Raw genomic sequence first — 13875 nt, forward strand, 5'->3', positions numbered from 1 at the left:
TTGGAGCTTCGAGCTACAAGTCCACAAGATCCCCTTGGTATCTCAATGGATTCATGTTGAGAATCATTTTTTAGGTTTGTTTGAAGTGTTTAAATTAACCAGAGAAAAGTTGATTATATGTGATACAATTAAATTGCTTCAATTATATGTGATATAATTGATTTAATGTATTAGATACATTAATTGGAGGAATTATTAATAAATGCCAAAAAGGAGAAAAATAACTATGGTTTATATATTGCATAAGATGTGATATTAAAACTATAAGTTATGAATATATTATTTATTTGTAATCAAATCAATTATGGGATGATTGGTTTCGTTTTTTCTCCTAAAAACCAACTTAGTGAGAAGTTGTGATCAATTATGGGAATTGATGGACAAAATGAAAATTGTTTTAATTTTTGCATGATGCGATCACTAATGCAATTGTTAAGCGATTGATAATCGAGCGCACAAAAGGAAAAAGCTATACGATAGCTTGAGAGCATAAACGATCATGCATCAAGTCTGCTATACGATATGCACTTGTTTGCTAAACGATCGAGCACTTAGTCTATACGATATACTCTAGACTTCTCCCACTTACTTGATCGTCTACACGATCTTTCAATTCCTCATTCCCTCTACCAAATCCATACAGAACCCACAACTCCTAGATTCTCACACCGAGAATACCAAGGTAGCCTCGTGGTGGTGTCTGCTTACTGTTCGAGTTTTGAGTGTTATTTGTATGTTCGAGGAGATTGCTGAGGTGTGACGTTCGTGCTGTTGAACGTTGATGCGATTAGATCGAGGGAACGAGAAGAAAAGTTCTTCAAGGGAAAGTTCACTTGATCCTTAGTGTTATTTTTATGAAGCATGCTATAATTTCAAGTTTATGCATCACCATTACTATTTGATTGTAAATGTGTATGTTTTTTCACAATGAGGTTTGAAACGATATTGCTTCCACTTACTGGTTCTCTTTGTATAAGAGTTCCTTCATGAAGCACATACGCCTCCATCCAAGTAACCCACAAGGACCCAGACTGCACCAGCAATAACCATAGCAATTTCATGATAGCTGCCGCATTCCAAGAAGATGTAAATTATATCATTATTGACATACCATACAATACAATGTCTTATTAAATAAGAATCAGATTCAACAATGATCAAATAAAAATATCAAACAATTTAAGGACTGTCTTTCCTCTGCACTTATATAGAAAAAGACAATAATAAAGTAAGAGTGACCATTGCATAAGAAATAAAGCCTACGGACCCACTAAACTTTATTTGAAAATCTCTAAAATATATTGTGATAGGATCCTACAAAAAAGAAAAAGAAAAAAAAAAACCTATAAACCACAACCTTAAGATATTCACATTACGATTGGGTTGAAATACTTTTTAGATCCAACCAAATTATTTGGATCGTAAATTTCTTCAACCCAAATAACATTTATTAAAAAAATGAACCAAACCCAATCTAACAATGAAAAATTTTGGGTTGGGTTGGTTCGGATTATTTAGATAATTTATTTAAATTTTTGTTCTAAAAAGAAGTAAAATATTAATACGTAAAATTTTGATTTAATTATTTCCATTTATTGAATTAAGATTTAGTAACTCAATTTCAATTTAAATAATTAAAAGTTTATTTTCAATCTATTAAAAAACTATTCTAAAGAGTTGTTGGAGAATAAATTATTCATAAAAATAACGAAATTAAATAAAACTAATATATATATATATACACACTAGTATCATAAATTAAAGAAATATATTTTAAAGTTCATAATAAATTTGGGTTGATTCAGATTGGTTTTAATTATTTTAGGTGAACCCACAAATCAACCTAACCCATAAAATTTTCATTTATTTAAATCCCGGTTGTTATCGATTTTTTTGAATACCCAAGTCAAATATTTGTTAGAATGATATGGAGAATAAATAATATAAATCAAAAATTGACAATTTTGGCAATATTCAATGATATAGGAAAATATTTTCTAGCTATATTTAGATATTCTTATGGTTGGAACCACAATATTTTATTTCTTGAAATTTAGATAATTTGTTGCTCTAGTTAATTTTGAGTAGAATGTCAATCTTTAATTTCTTATAATTAAACCTTTAATTTAAATACATGGTAAAAAATATCCAACGCGGTAAAAAAAATTAATGAAAATTTATTTTGTTAATATTATTCTTTTAGTCTCTAAATTTTTAAAAATAACTTTAAAAGTTTCATGAATATTTTTTTTATAATTATTTTAAATGTTGATATGATATTTTAAATTAAAAGACGTTATCATTTTCTCTCTCCTCTTTTCACCTTTTTTTTTTCAGATCGAATTTATTAAGGGTCAATGGGTACATGCCCCTCGATTAATACGTTTTATATATGTTTATGATTTTTTTAATTAAATATAAAAAATATTGAGAATTATTTGATATATTTTTAATAACCCGACTCTGGCTAAGTGGTTAGAGTACGAGAACTTTTCTATCTGGAGTTTTGAAATTTGTGACTAATAAGTTCCTGTATTTTCAATTTTTAATCTTAATAATATCTAATAGATCTAATTTTATATATAATACATCAACAAAATATTAAAACATTATAAAATTAACTATTTTATAATATAAAAAATATTTATGTAAACTTTGATTTTTCAATTTTGTTTTGAAATACATACATTGTAATTTCATTAATAACATGCCATTTAATTTTTAACATTTTGAAAAAGGTTAGACCTATTAGATGCAAAATCGATATTTTAAAAATCTATTAGACACCAAAATATACAATTTATTAACCTAATAGATATTTTTTTAAAGTTAAATTATGTCTAGACAAATCTAAAAGTTCATGGGCTAAACTTCTAACTTTATATACGTGACTGTTCTTTCTCTTTTCTTTTTAAATTATTATTTCAATTTAAAAATGTCAAGTTAATACTTAGAATAACAAAAAAAAAAAAAAAAAAACTGTTTTTAAATAAAGAAAAATGAACAAATTAATTTACAAATATAACAAAATGTCACTATCTATCAACGATAGACTGATAGACATCTATTAGACATCGACAGATGTCTATCGTGGTCTATCACTGACAGACAATGAAGTTTTGTTATATTTAAAAATAATTTCAATAGTTTTACTATTTAAAATAATTACTAAAAAAATACTCAAAAATCTTTTAAGCCTATCTTAAAAATTAAAGGACTAAAACAAATGCAGTTTAAAATCTTAGAGCCACCAATGGTTGAAAATATAGAGACTAAACAAGATAATTTTTTCAAAAATAATACTCACGAAATCAGTCGAAAAAAAAATACAAGGTAAATAAATAAATAAGATTCTTGTAATAATTATGACAAATACATGAATTATAGTTTGGAGAATCAAAGAGGTAGGCCAATGCAGATCTGATGGCTTAAATTTGTAATTTTCTAGTGGTTTCCCACAATCTGGCTTTTGAAGCACCAATCAATCAACAACATGATAAGCTGATAAGCTCATCCATCACCCTCCAATTCCATAGTATGGTAGTACTCAAAAGGGCAAATTTGGGAACACCTTTTGGGGTTGTAAACAATTCCCACTCTAAAATATCAAAGATATTTCAAATCGATGACACATGATTATTACGAGACTTTTGTATAGAGACAGTTGTAAATATAACAATCAGACACAAAGTATTAATAAGTATAATATAATATAAAAAAATTTGCATATGTAATAAAATTTAAATCCAGTTCTCTTAGTCTATCGATGATAAACCATATCACTAGTAAACATCTATTAGTAATAAGTTTGCATTATTTAAAAATGTTATATGCTTGATTATTATTCTTAAAAGTACTACCCATTACGATTACCCTTTGTATTAACATTTAGTTTGACCCGGGAAAATAAAACAATGGCTTCTTAGTTCTTACTAACCAATATATCAGGCAACGAGAGAGACTAAACAATAACAATAATAATAGTAATAATAATTATAATAACAATAACAAACAGAAAAAATAGAGAAAGAATTATAATCTTGTATTTAATAGGCCATGGACCTATACGCCAATTTCTAAAATTTATGGATCTAAACAAAAGTGAAAGGAATTTTAGTTAGACATTTTTGGCACAGCAAAGCTTTGTTTATTATTTATTATTTATATTTAATTATATCATGTTCGAATTTGAATTTGAAATTAAAATTCTATTCCATTTTGCACTATTTTTTTTTAATGATTTTGGGATTTTTGTTGATTTAATTTTGCGCGTTAAAATGTCTATTTTATAAGGTTTTTCTATTGCGAGTGAATTATCCTTATTGGAAGATCCAAATGGGGGCGTTTATCAAAACTATGGATGAAAAAGCATAGAAGACTGTTGATTTAATGCCATATTTAATGAAGCTGATGCTTTCTCAAATCAAATTCACTAAGACTTAAAAATCAAATCTTGGTTCCTAATTTTACAATCTTATTCTATTTTACCTCCAAAATTTTCAAATATTTTATTTTATCTCTAAACTTCAGATGAAAAGGCATTTTAATCATCAAAAACACACATTTTGTTTGTTGATTTGATGAACAAATGCATGTCGAGGTGGAAATAAAAGAAAGCTACACACGGGTTAAAAATTTCAGAACAAACTAAAAACATTTTAATCCCATTTAATAACCATTCCATCTTTTTATTTTTGGATTTTGAAAATTAAACTTGTCTTCTCTCCAATTCTTACAATAATTTACATCTTTTTTTAAGTATCATGGTTGAATTTTCTTAGCCAACTTCCAAAAACCAAGACGAACTTTTTAAAAACCACTTCTTTTGGTTTTCAAAATTTGGCTTGGTTTTTTAAACCAATGGTAAAAAGTAATCAACAAAGGAAGAAATTTGAAGGTACAAATATTGTCTATAGTAATTTTAAAAAATAAAAACAAAAAACTAAATAGTTATCAAACGGAGTTCAAAGAATTTAAAGATTAAATCCACCACTTTTCAAATGATGCACCAAAAATAGGACACTTCAGACTTCGGTAATAAAATAAAATAAACATCAAAATAAATTTAAACCATTCATTAGTCACTTTAACAATCACCACAGCAAATAGTATTTTGGGTATGCTGATAGTCCCAAGACAAGCAATTTTCAAATCCTTAAAGTGCAAAAGATGAACTAATATTTACCCCCTACAAACGCCATTATATCATCAATAATGTAAAAATATAATTTAGCGACCTGTACATCCTATAAAATTAAAAGGATTTTTATTTTATTTTATATTGAACATTAATCGATCTTACCTAATCAAAATGCAGCATTGCCCGTCACTTCCAAGATCTGGCAGCAAGAATAGATCACCTAGAAGTTTAAATTCCTAGTTGTTTTCTTATTTGGGTGGAAGAAATATCCATACGAAATTTGTCTGCAGGTATTGAGATAAACATGTCTTTTAGCTCTTGTGGAATGTCAATATCTTCAAGAACCTGAATGACACCATTAAAAATAATGGTGAAGAAGAAAAAGCAGCAAGATAAATTTTCCATTGTGAAGGCAGAGGAAACAAGAGGTATACAAACTTTACATAAATCGCTTAAGCTTTACGAACTTTGAAAATGCCGTTTACGTTTCGACCACCGACAAGGAATGTAGACCCTGTGCTTTTGATTCGGAGCAAAATTTCTAGCATCTTCTTATAATCCCCATCATAGTATTTGGGCTGCAAATCAATGGAAAACCATGTAAGAAATGTTGTATTGGATCAAATTTGCTAGCTGCTAGAAATTTTAAATCAGATAATAGTTGAATGAGAATAGTTCCACTAGTCAAGACTTACATCTATCAATCTTACTGCAGTGTCAGCACCAATTACAAAAGCACTACCAGGAAAAAGTTCGGCTTTCTTGTAAAAGTAAGGCTGATTAGAAATGATTACGGACTTTCCTGCCAATCAGATTAAAATTGAAAGATAAATAATCTCCTCAATCAATGCCCTCTTACTTTTGCAAATAATAATAATAATAATAAACAAATAGAAGGGAGAAAAAGAAGAAAGAAGAAAAAAGAAGAATAAGAAGTAACAGATCTAGTTCAATTGTAACAAGGCAAAATAGGGTCTATGCAAAATATCCTTTTAACTTTGAGATAGGTTTCAATTATACCTTTAGAGTCCTAGACTATAATTTAACTCTTGTGAACTTTGAGACTATTTTAAAAAAAAATGCTCGAAGTACTTTTCTATTGAAATGATATGAAAATTGACCTGATTGCCAGTGTGTAAAAATTGGGAAGTGTATGTGACATCATTTACATAGGGTACAAGCTAATGTACAAAAATTGATTTCTAAATGATATTGAACAAAATATATGATACCAATGATATATTTTGAGTTTAAATGATTACTAACTTTGATATTAATCTTTTATATAGCTAAAATTGAGTGGCAAATAATGTCATGTATGTCTTTCAATTTTTATACCTCACAACTACATCAATTTCCATTCATCATTTTAATTGGGGGGCATCTTTGAAACTCGCACTGAAGTTAAAAGAGAATTTTTATAATTTAACCTAAATATAGCATACAGAGTAAGAAACATTTAAGAAACAAGACTCACCAACTTTTTTAAATTGCTCAATACGATCTTTGATCTGTGAAACCGACAGGGGTGGTTTATCAGCATTCACAGCCGATATTTCAAAACAAGGATACCCATCACCACAAATGCTGTACAAAAATAAGAAAGTTCAGACATTGATGAACTAGGGAGAGAAATTATTGAGTAGAGATATGGAAGAGAGTTGAGAGACTATAAGGCCATTATGCCGCCCCTATTCTCTTCATTCTCTACTTCAATATCTGGTAGATTTCATGTGGTTAATGAAGATTCCTAGAGATGCTGGATGTTCGTCAAGACTCGAGAGTGAGTTATCGTAAATTAAAAAAATATAAGACAACTCTACCAACCTGGTTGCAACCTCTAAAAGCTTGACATGACCATCATGTAACGGATTAAAAGAACCAGAAAGTATTATCTTTCTTTCGGCATCTGATGTAAAGGTCTCTGCAAAAAATCATTGATATGAGAAACTTAAAAGTTTAGTCGCCACCATGTATAACACCAATTCTAATCAATAGAATTTATACCACTTAAAAATGGATAGACCTTAAAGCAAACTTCCCCCTTTATAAGTTGCTCTAGTTCTTCATCCTCGGTGAATAGCGTTTCAGAATCTTCTAATAAATCAGATTCAGTCAAGTCTGAAACAAAGGTTCCAGGAACTTTACAAGCGTCTGCAATTGCCTAAGACCAGAAAATAAAGGCTGTCTAAGATGTTAATGATAGCAGCAAGAAACCAAACTAAACGTCAAATTTCAGAAAAATAAAAAGCATAAAAACAACAATTTCCACGTTGGCATAAATACGCCATCCATGAAATTTATATGAGAAATTGGATGAAGTATATCTGATGCAGCATAGCATCAATCGGGAATTTACAGTAATTTTGAATTAGAGTCGCTTCAAAGCACCCACTGAGTAGGGTATTCCCTTATTGGACCAATTTATTAGAATTTCCTGTTATGATTTTACATTTGGCCATCAATTACAGCCTGCCAGATGGAATGTTTAATGATATTAATAATCAACCTAAATTTATATTTGAGGTCTATCTCCTCCTACCTCCTATCCCCTTCAAATTTTGATTCCCTCTCATTGTTTCCTAAACTGCCAGGTCACTATCTAGCCTTCTAGCTATATCTCCCAACTCAATTTTACATCATCTTTACTCTCACTTCATCGATTTACAGTTAAATGTTCTTATGAAAAATATACTTCAGCTACGATAATAGACTAGTATATAAACTGTTGAGATGCCTAATTAATTTTGGATCCTTCTAACATACCTTGATCAAAAGATGACCAGAGAGTATCTCCTCTTGCTCCCGAGTACGTAAACCCTAAAATAATCAAGTAAAAACTAACAAAGGATCAGATGATTGACATAAAAGTCAAGGATATTGAATTAGATTGTCTTCCTACTCAGAAAATTACCTTCGATAGTGTGATTGTGGAAACCCAATGTCGGTTAGACGATCTTGTTGACATATGCATCCTACACATAATACAAGAGAGAGAGGTGAGGGCTAGTGAACACAAACTTTAAGTTGATATGATCTTTATAAAAATCACATATATTGAAATAGGGGAAACAAATCTACAAGCAGGTATGGTATGCTATTGCGCGTCAAACTACATACAAGTGCTTCACTTATCATCTATGCCTACTCAAACTGCAAACCAATTACCTATTTCCACTATAATTAGTTTTTGTGCTAGACCAGTTCTATAAATACCAAAAATAGGATTGCATGGCTGATATCTTATGAAAACCAATGCTTAACTGATTTGGAGAATAAAACAGATGATTGTAAGAGGAGATTGTTAGTATGAGTTTCCTAACTTCTATCCTAATGGTATTCTAGCTACATATAGCATGAAAGCATCCAGTTCAGTATAAACTTTGACAAATTACCTGTGATCACCAATTTTTGGATGAGTGGTAGCCAAAGAACCAGTAAAACCGACACCAAGAACAGGATAACCTGACAAGCAGATCACTAGATAAATGCAAGTTCATTGAAACACGGTGACAGAATTCTGTTACAAATATTTAGCATAAAATACATGTTACTCCTTTACAGTCATTCATTTACACATTAGACCCTAAATGACGAAAATTCAGACTTCAAACATTTCCTTGTTAAGGTAATACATACTAGGACCTAAAACACAATAAAAGAATTCAATTCAACAAATAATTTTGTGTAATATCCATTTAACTCATAGCAACTTTTACTCCATTACACGTGCCCCAATTTTCATTTTGAAACTCAGGTCCTTTGGGCAAATTACAAAAACCGCCTCTAAAGTATGGTGGTGGTAGCAATTATACCCCTAAACTTTCAATTTTAAAAATTAAACCCTCAAACTTTTAAAATGGTAAAAATTGTACCAACTTTCTTTTTACTCAAATTTCTCTTATATTTATTCTTTCTCTACCTTCTACCTGTCATCTCATGGTCATTCCCTTTTCAATCACCCACTTTCCTACGTTTTCACATACAACTCCACAATTTTTATCTGCTGCTCTAAAGTCAGTATTTTGTCTTCGATTTTTGTTATATAATCAATTGCAGAGGATGGAGATTAACGAAAAATTCCACAGATTTTTGTTACATAATCAAATTCCTCTTTGAGTTCGATCAATTTCAACAGTTTTTTACACCGGCTGTATTTCTGGTTTCAGGTGATTGATGTTATCGATTAAAAAAAAGAGAAGCAAATTTTGGAAATCCTACATTTGGTAATGTCTAATTTGGCCTTAAAATGCTGATCCATTTTGGTAGAATCTCATGGATGGAACTGATGAAAATTTTTCTAAAGATAAAAGTGGGTGATTGAAGGGGGAGGGGAATGGCCTTGCCATGGATGGGAGTTGAGAGAGAGAATAAATAGTGAGTAAAATGGGTTTAACTTTCACATTTATGAGAGTTTTAGGGTTTGATTCTAGGATTTATCATAGCATGAGGGTTTAATTCTAACACTTGAAAGTTTAGGGGTATAATTTTTACACTTTTAAAAGTTTGAGGGTTTAATTTTTAAAATTGAAAGTTTAGGGGTACAATTGTTACCACAACCATACTTCAGTGGTGGTTTTTGCAATTTGCTATGACTTTCATTGGGATAAAAATGAAAGAATATAAGGGCATACAAAAAACCAAGCTCACAAGAGAAGGAGGTATCACTCTAAAGGAAGAGACTCCAACTTTACAAAATAGAACCTCTCTGAAACTGAAGCCCAAAGAGAAACATGATATCTAACAAGGGACCAAGCATCAAAAGAGTCTCTCTCTAACCCCTAAAACATCCTGTTACTCCATTCCCCCCACAAGACCCAAAGAACAACACACACCCCATCCATCCATAAAAAAATGCCCCTTCTCCCAAAAAGATAGATGGAGGAGGAACTCCTTGATCATATCACTAGTAACCCTATGATGAGCATGCGAGAACCCAAACATTTGAAAGAGATTATCCCACACTACTTTTGCAAACTCACAACACTATAGAATATGATCCAAGTTTTCCTCCACCTTGCAACAGAGAATACAACAAAGTGGCCCAACAACCGAAGGCAACTTCCTTACAAGACGATCCATCATGTAAGTGCAATCATGCAAAACTTGTCAGGTAAAAACTTCATTTTCATCGGGATCTTAATCCTCCAAAGTGTTGAAAAGACCGAATCACCTATGGGAGATGAGTCAAACAAACAACGAACAAAAGACTTGCACAAGAATCCTTCCAAAGAATTGGGCCTCCATACCCTTAAATCCCTTCACCCATGCCTAAAAGAATAGCCCTTGAGCAAAGAAAAAAAGAAAGGCCACATCAACCGCTTTCCTATTGAGTAGAGAACGACTAAACCCAAAAGAAAATGAACAAGAGATCCTAGAGCAAACCAAGAAATCAGACACAAGACGATCTTTAAGGGAAGAGAAATGGTAAAGATGAGGAAAAAATACGGAATTGCTACTTAGAGTGTTGTATGTAAGAACTTGTAATTACACCACTTTGTAGATCAATGTAGAATGTGGGTGTTCCTTCTATACCTCTTCCATTGGGGATTACTCATCACCCTAATCCTTTTATACAAGCTTCTACTTTTCAAATAAAAAAGGTCTCTCATTGGGAAAAATTAGATGTTACTCATAAAGTCAAAATGAGGAAAGGAAACCCTTTTTTCCAAGAAAATTCTCGTCTAACATGTGTATTGACATACACAAGATAAATAGAAAGAAACTAAAATTCAATGAGAGAGAAATTACAATCAGTTAAAACGTTTTATGTCCTATGCCCAAGTGCTTTTAGTTATAAGAAAGGATACCTTGTGTTTTTTCCCAAGCTTATACAATCAAAATGCTCAAGATAAATAGTAGAAACAAGTAAACAAGTCAAATTCCAGATCATGTCATTCAAACAAGTGTCGGGCAATTAAATAACAATTATGTCCTATGCCCAATGTATTGTTGAATAGTATACGGTAATTTCTTTATTGAGAGAGAGAGAGAAGAGTACAGTAATTGTGATGGAGTTTTGGTGTACCAAGCTAAAAAAAAGATAAAGGTGTATAAGATAAATAGCCTTTGAAAGCAATTGATATGAAATTGGACCATGTTTTCATCATGTTGAAATGAAATTCCATAATTTCTATAGGAGGTGTCATTTATTATTTTAACTCTACCAAGATACCATAGAGATAAATTTCACAATAACAGTCTCAAACCTGGCCTAGATAGCTTCAGAGCACGATTATAAGCCAGCAAAGCCAATTCTTCCACAGTTCTTCGGCTGCAGAATTGAGAGGGGACCTGCAGCAAAGAAATAATAGTATCAGCATTCATTAGCTAAATTTGACACTGTTCATGGGGATTCTTCCATTAAGATTTTGGCAGCTGTAGGTATCCTAGACAAGAATAGCTTGAAAGTCTGCTTCAAAGTACGAAGCTTTCCAATTTCAAAGCTCTTCCTGGGTGATTGTTTCAACTTACAAAAACTTTAGGCAAGGACGTTTGGTACACTTTGTAGATATGCATGTGATCTACAATTTGGAAAGAGGCTTTAGGTTTTAGTAGAACCGTTACTCCCTTTATATATATGCAATTTGTAAGGATGTTTTGGTAGAGAGCTATCATTTTTTTTCCCCTTCTATTGACAACCACAACATGTTCCGAGTACAGTCATAGGACGATCAACAATCTCTGGCAAGCATTAAGCCATTGAATTGGCAACTCTAGTTGCTTCTACGTTATATTTTCTTTTTCTTAAACAAACTTATAAAAATTTCTCAACTCCTAAAAATCCTCAAAAATGGAACAGAAAGTCTTAACCCTATTATAAGCACCAGGACCACCCTTATATTGGATACTTCATCCATAAGAATCAAATTCCACTGTTGTCCTGAACTCCGGTGCAGCTTAAATATCCAGAGACATTGAGTTAAAGTTCACTCTAAATTTTCGGGAAGAGTGAGAATGCATAATTGTAATTATCTTTTGTAGTCGATTTCATTCAGTTTGTCCTCCGCTATAACCACAATTAGTCAAATCTACATTAACTACTGAACAAGACTACCGTTATGACTAATTTTAGCCACCAGTTTTCGCTGGTAATCTGAGATTTGGTTCCAGTCAATGAAAATTTTCCATTAATCGGAAAACTACGAAAATTTAAGTGTAAATAAAGAATTCTCTAGGGACAATGTTTAACCTTGCCGAGTAACTGGATCATGGAATGCCTGGAGTAAGGCACAAGGGCTTCGAGGACTGTGCCGGAAGCTCCAGGAACTGAAAGCAACCATCCTATGGCCTAATTGTTCACATCAAATGCAAGTAAGAAAAGGGCGATGAACGGAAATCAAAGCAGAAGTGTGTGAAATAAAGAATTTATAAGGAGACCTGAGAAGCGCCGCCGGAAAGGTAGAGAACGGCCTGAGTAGGACTCAAGTGAATGGCATCGACGGCAGCTCTGGCCCACGTATCCGCCATCGCTTCTCCTTCTTCCACTCGCCACTCTCTTCCAGGCGTTATTGTAAAAAATGGCCCTATATGGTTTTGGATAAATGAACCCATTTGTCTTTTGACTTTAGAACCGTGTAGTTACGATTTAATCCTTCTTGTAAAGAACGGCCCTTTATGGTTTTGGATAAATGAACCCATATGTCTTTTGACTTTTAGAACCGTCCAGTTACGATTTTATCCTAAAAAGCAATGTCATCGAAATTTTCTTTTCGAAAAATGGTAAAAAATAACCTCCAAAAATTTTCATCCTTCTCAAGTAATGTCATATTTGTAATTCAATGAAATAGTTTGTCTCATCTTGATGAACTGGGATTGTACGGGAAAATTTCACAAAATAATTCAAATCTCAAAAAATTTTCTATGAATGATCTCTTCCTAAAAACTTATCTATAACTAACATTTTACCCATGTAAAATACCAATTTTACTCCGAATTTAAAAAATTCTTCAAACCTCCTTTACGAATGCTTTATGAAGGACCATTCACCCCACTTTTTGCTTACATCTCTCACTGTGCGATTTTTCTTTCAAGTTTCTCTTGTTTTCTCTCATCGTCTCCCATCTTCATCTGAGCGTTTGGTTAGCTTCTTGTCGATCATTTGTATACATTTTCCACCATCGTCAATCTCTGAAAGGTATATGACTCTTCTCCTTAAATGCATATTGATATTCATTTAAGGTTCTCATCGGTCGTTTAGGGTTCGCAAAGGGTTCGCGCCTACCTTTTGTTAAACGATCTCTCAACTTTTGTTAAATGATCATGTATTCGTTCTTAATCGATCGTTTAGATAAATATGTGCGATCATTTAGTTTTTTTTACACGATCGTTTAGTTCTTTGTAATGTGATTGTTTAGTTTTTTGTTAAGTGATCGTTTACGTATTTGTAATGCAATCGTTTAGTTACTTATTACGCGATCGTTTAGATATTTGTTATGTGATCATTTAGTTATTTGTTACGCAATCATTTAGTTATTTGTTATGCAATCGTTTATTTTTCTATTACACGATTGTTTACTTCTTTATTATGCGATCGTTTAGTTGTTTTAGACAATCGTTTACTTATTACGGTAATGTATACGTTTGTTACAGGTTGCTAAGATGGTTGTCCCTTTTGAGAAATATTTCCCTGCAACAGTTTCTTGCCAAGTCCACAAAACTGTGTTGGTTATTAAGAATAAGTTAACAGAAGAGCAGATGAGAATGTATAGGACAACGGGCTTTGGTCCACTGTT

General features: G+C 31.7%; 1 protein-coding gene across 3 annotated transcripts; it reads right to left on the reverse strand.

The window, feature by feature from the left end:
- Positions 1-5048: 5048 nt before the first annotated feature.
- LOC120092580 lies at positions 5049-12691 on the reverse strand. Of its 3 annotated transcripts, none has more exons than XM_039050705.1 (12): positions 12521-12687; positions 12333-12431; positions 11350-11434; positions 8536-8605; positions 8055-8115; positions 7907-7960; positions 7148-7304; positions 6968-7064; positions 6618-6727; positions 5836-5942; positions 5608-5718; positions 5049-5485 (listed from the first exon to the last, which is right to left on the reverse strand). In XM_039050705.1, the coding sequence occupies exons 1-12, from the start codon at positions 12608-12610 to the stop codon at positions 5369-5371; spliced, it is 1158 nt and encodes a 385-aa protein (XP_038906633.1). In that variant the 5' UTR covers positions 12611-12687; the 3' UTR covers positions 5049-5368. The 3 variants fall into 3 exon arrangements, with proteins under 3 accessions (XP_038906633.1, XP_038906634.1, XP_038906635.1); XM_039050707.1 differs by having other exon boundaries at positions 5344-5485; positions 5584-5718; positions 12521-12689; XM_039050706.1 differs by lacking the exon at positions 12333-12431 and having other exon boundaries at positions 12521-12691.
- Positions 12692-13875: the final 1184 nt, after the last annotated feature.

Source organism: Benincasa hispida, chromosome 12 (assembly GCF_009727055.1).
Source record: "Benincasa hispida cultivar B227 chromosome 12, ASM972705v1, whole genome shotgun sequence".
Taxonomy (NCBI): domain Eukaryota; kingdom Viridiplantae; phylum Streptophyta; class Magnoliopsida; order Cucurbitales; family Cucurbitaceae; genus Benincasa; species Benincasa hispida.

What these genes read in the sequence shown, in the direction of transcription:
- LOC120092580 (XM_039050705.1), bottom strand. Translation starts at nt 12,610, where the DNA reads ATGGCGGATACGTGGGCCAGAGCTGCCGTCGATGCCATTCACTTGAGT. An exon ending in TCTGAAGCTATCTAGGCCAG is followed by an intron (nt 8,606 to 11,349) that starts GTTTGAGACTGT and finishes TCTGCTTGTCAG; the next exon opens with GTTATCCTGTTCTTGGTGTC. An exon ending in TGAGCAATTTAAAAAAGTTG is followed by an intron (nt 5,943 to 6,617) that starts GTGAGTCTTGTT and finishes TCTGATTGGCAG; the next exon opens with GAAAGTCCGTAATCATTTCT.